This window comes from Gavialis gangeticus, unplaced genomic scaffold, assembly GCF_001723915.1.
Source record: "Gavialis gangeticus isolate Ggan-Ray unplaced genomic scaffold, GavGan_comp1, whole genome shotgun sequence".
Lineage (NCBI taxonomy): Eukaryota > Metazoa > Chordata > Crocodylia > Gavialidae > Gavialis > Gavialis gangeticus.
Window position 1 is genome coordinate 71,669,438 of NW_017729022.1, and position 618 is coordinate 71,670,055.

At 42.2% G+C, this 618-nt stretch overlaps 1 protein-coding gene across 1 annotated transcript in view; it reads left to right on the plus strand.

The window, feature by feature from the left end:
* PAH (phenylalanine hydroxylase) overlaps positions 1 to 618 on the plus strand; it is a 92,219-nt gene that overhangs the window by 75,689 nt on the left and 15,912 nt on the right. The window contains exon 8 of the mRNA XM_019515360.1: positions 456 to 525. Coding sequence (XP_019370905.1) covers positions 456 to 525 — 70 coding nt within the window. The remainder of the gene's footprint in view (positions 1 to 455; positions 526 to 618) is intronic.

Below are 618 nucleotides of genomic sequence, written 5' to 3' on the forward strand. Positions count from 1 at the left end.
GGGGAATGGGGGTCAGAGGTCGTGGGGAGCTGGGTGTGAGGGGGTGCTAGTATTGGGGGTGAGGGAAAGAAGGCTTCAAGGAGAAGAAATGGGGGGGCAGAGGGGAAGGGGGCCACCTGACCCCCTCCTAGCCACCTGACCCCCCCCCCAGTCACTTCTTTTCCTGCTGTAGCAGTAGGGTTGTAGGGAAGGGGTGAATTTATGACAGTCCTCGAATAATTAGATTCTATACCTGGAAAATTAAAACAGATTTATAAGTTTTTCATATATAGAATCTAATTATTGGTGAGATCATCTTAAATTCAGGGTCAACTTAGATTCAAGTAAATATGGTATCTCTATATCTGCAAGCTGTCTTCTGCTCTGTTGACCTGTTTCCTTTCATTCTAGATGCACCTCCACTGTCTACATATCTTTCTTACATAAATGTAATTCATTTGGTGATTTTTCTTTAGTGACATTTGCCATGAACTCCTAGGACATGTGCCTCTCTTTGCTGATCCAAGCTTTGCTCAGTTTTCACAGGTAAGAGCATACAGTACTTTATCATTGTAATATAAGATTCTAGAGGCTGGATAATTTGAATAATTTATCAAAAGCTTATGGTGCTTTAAACCC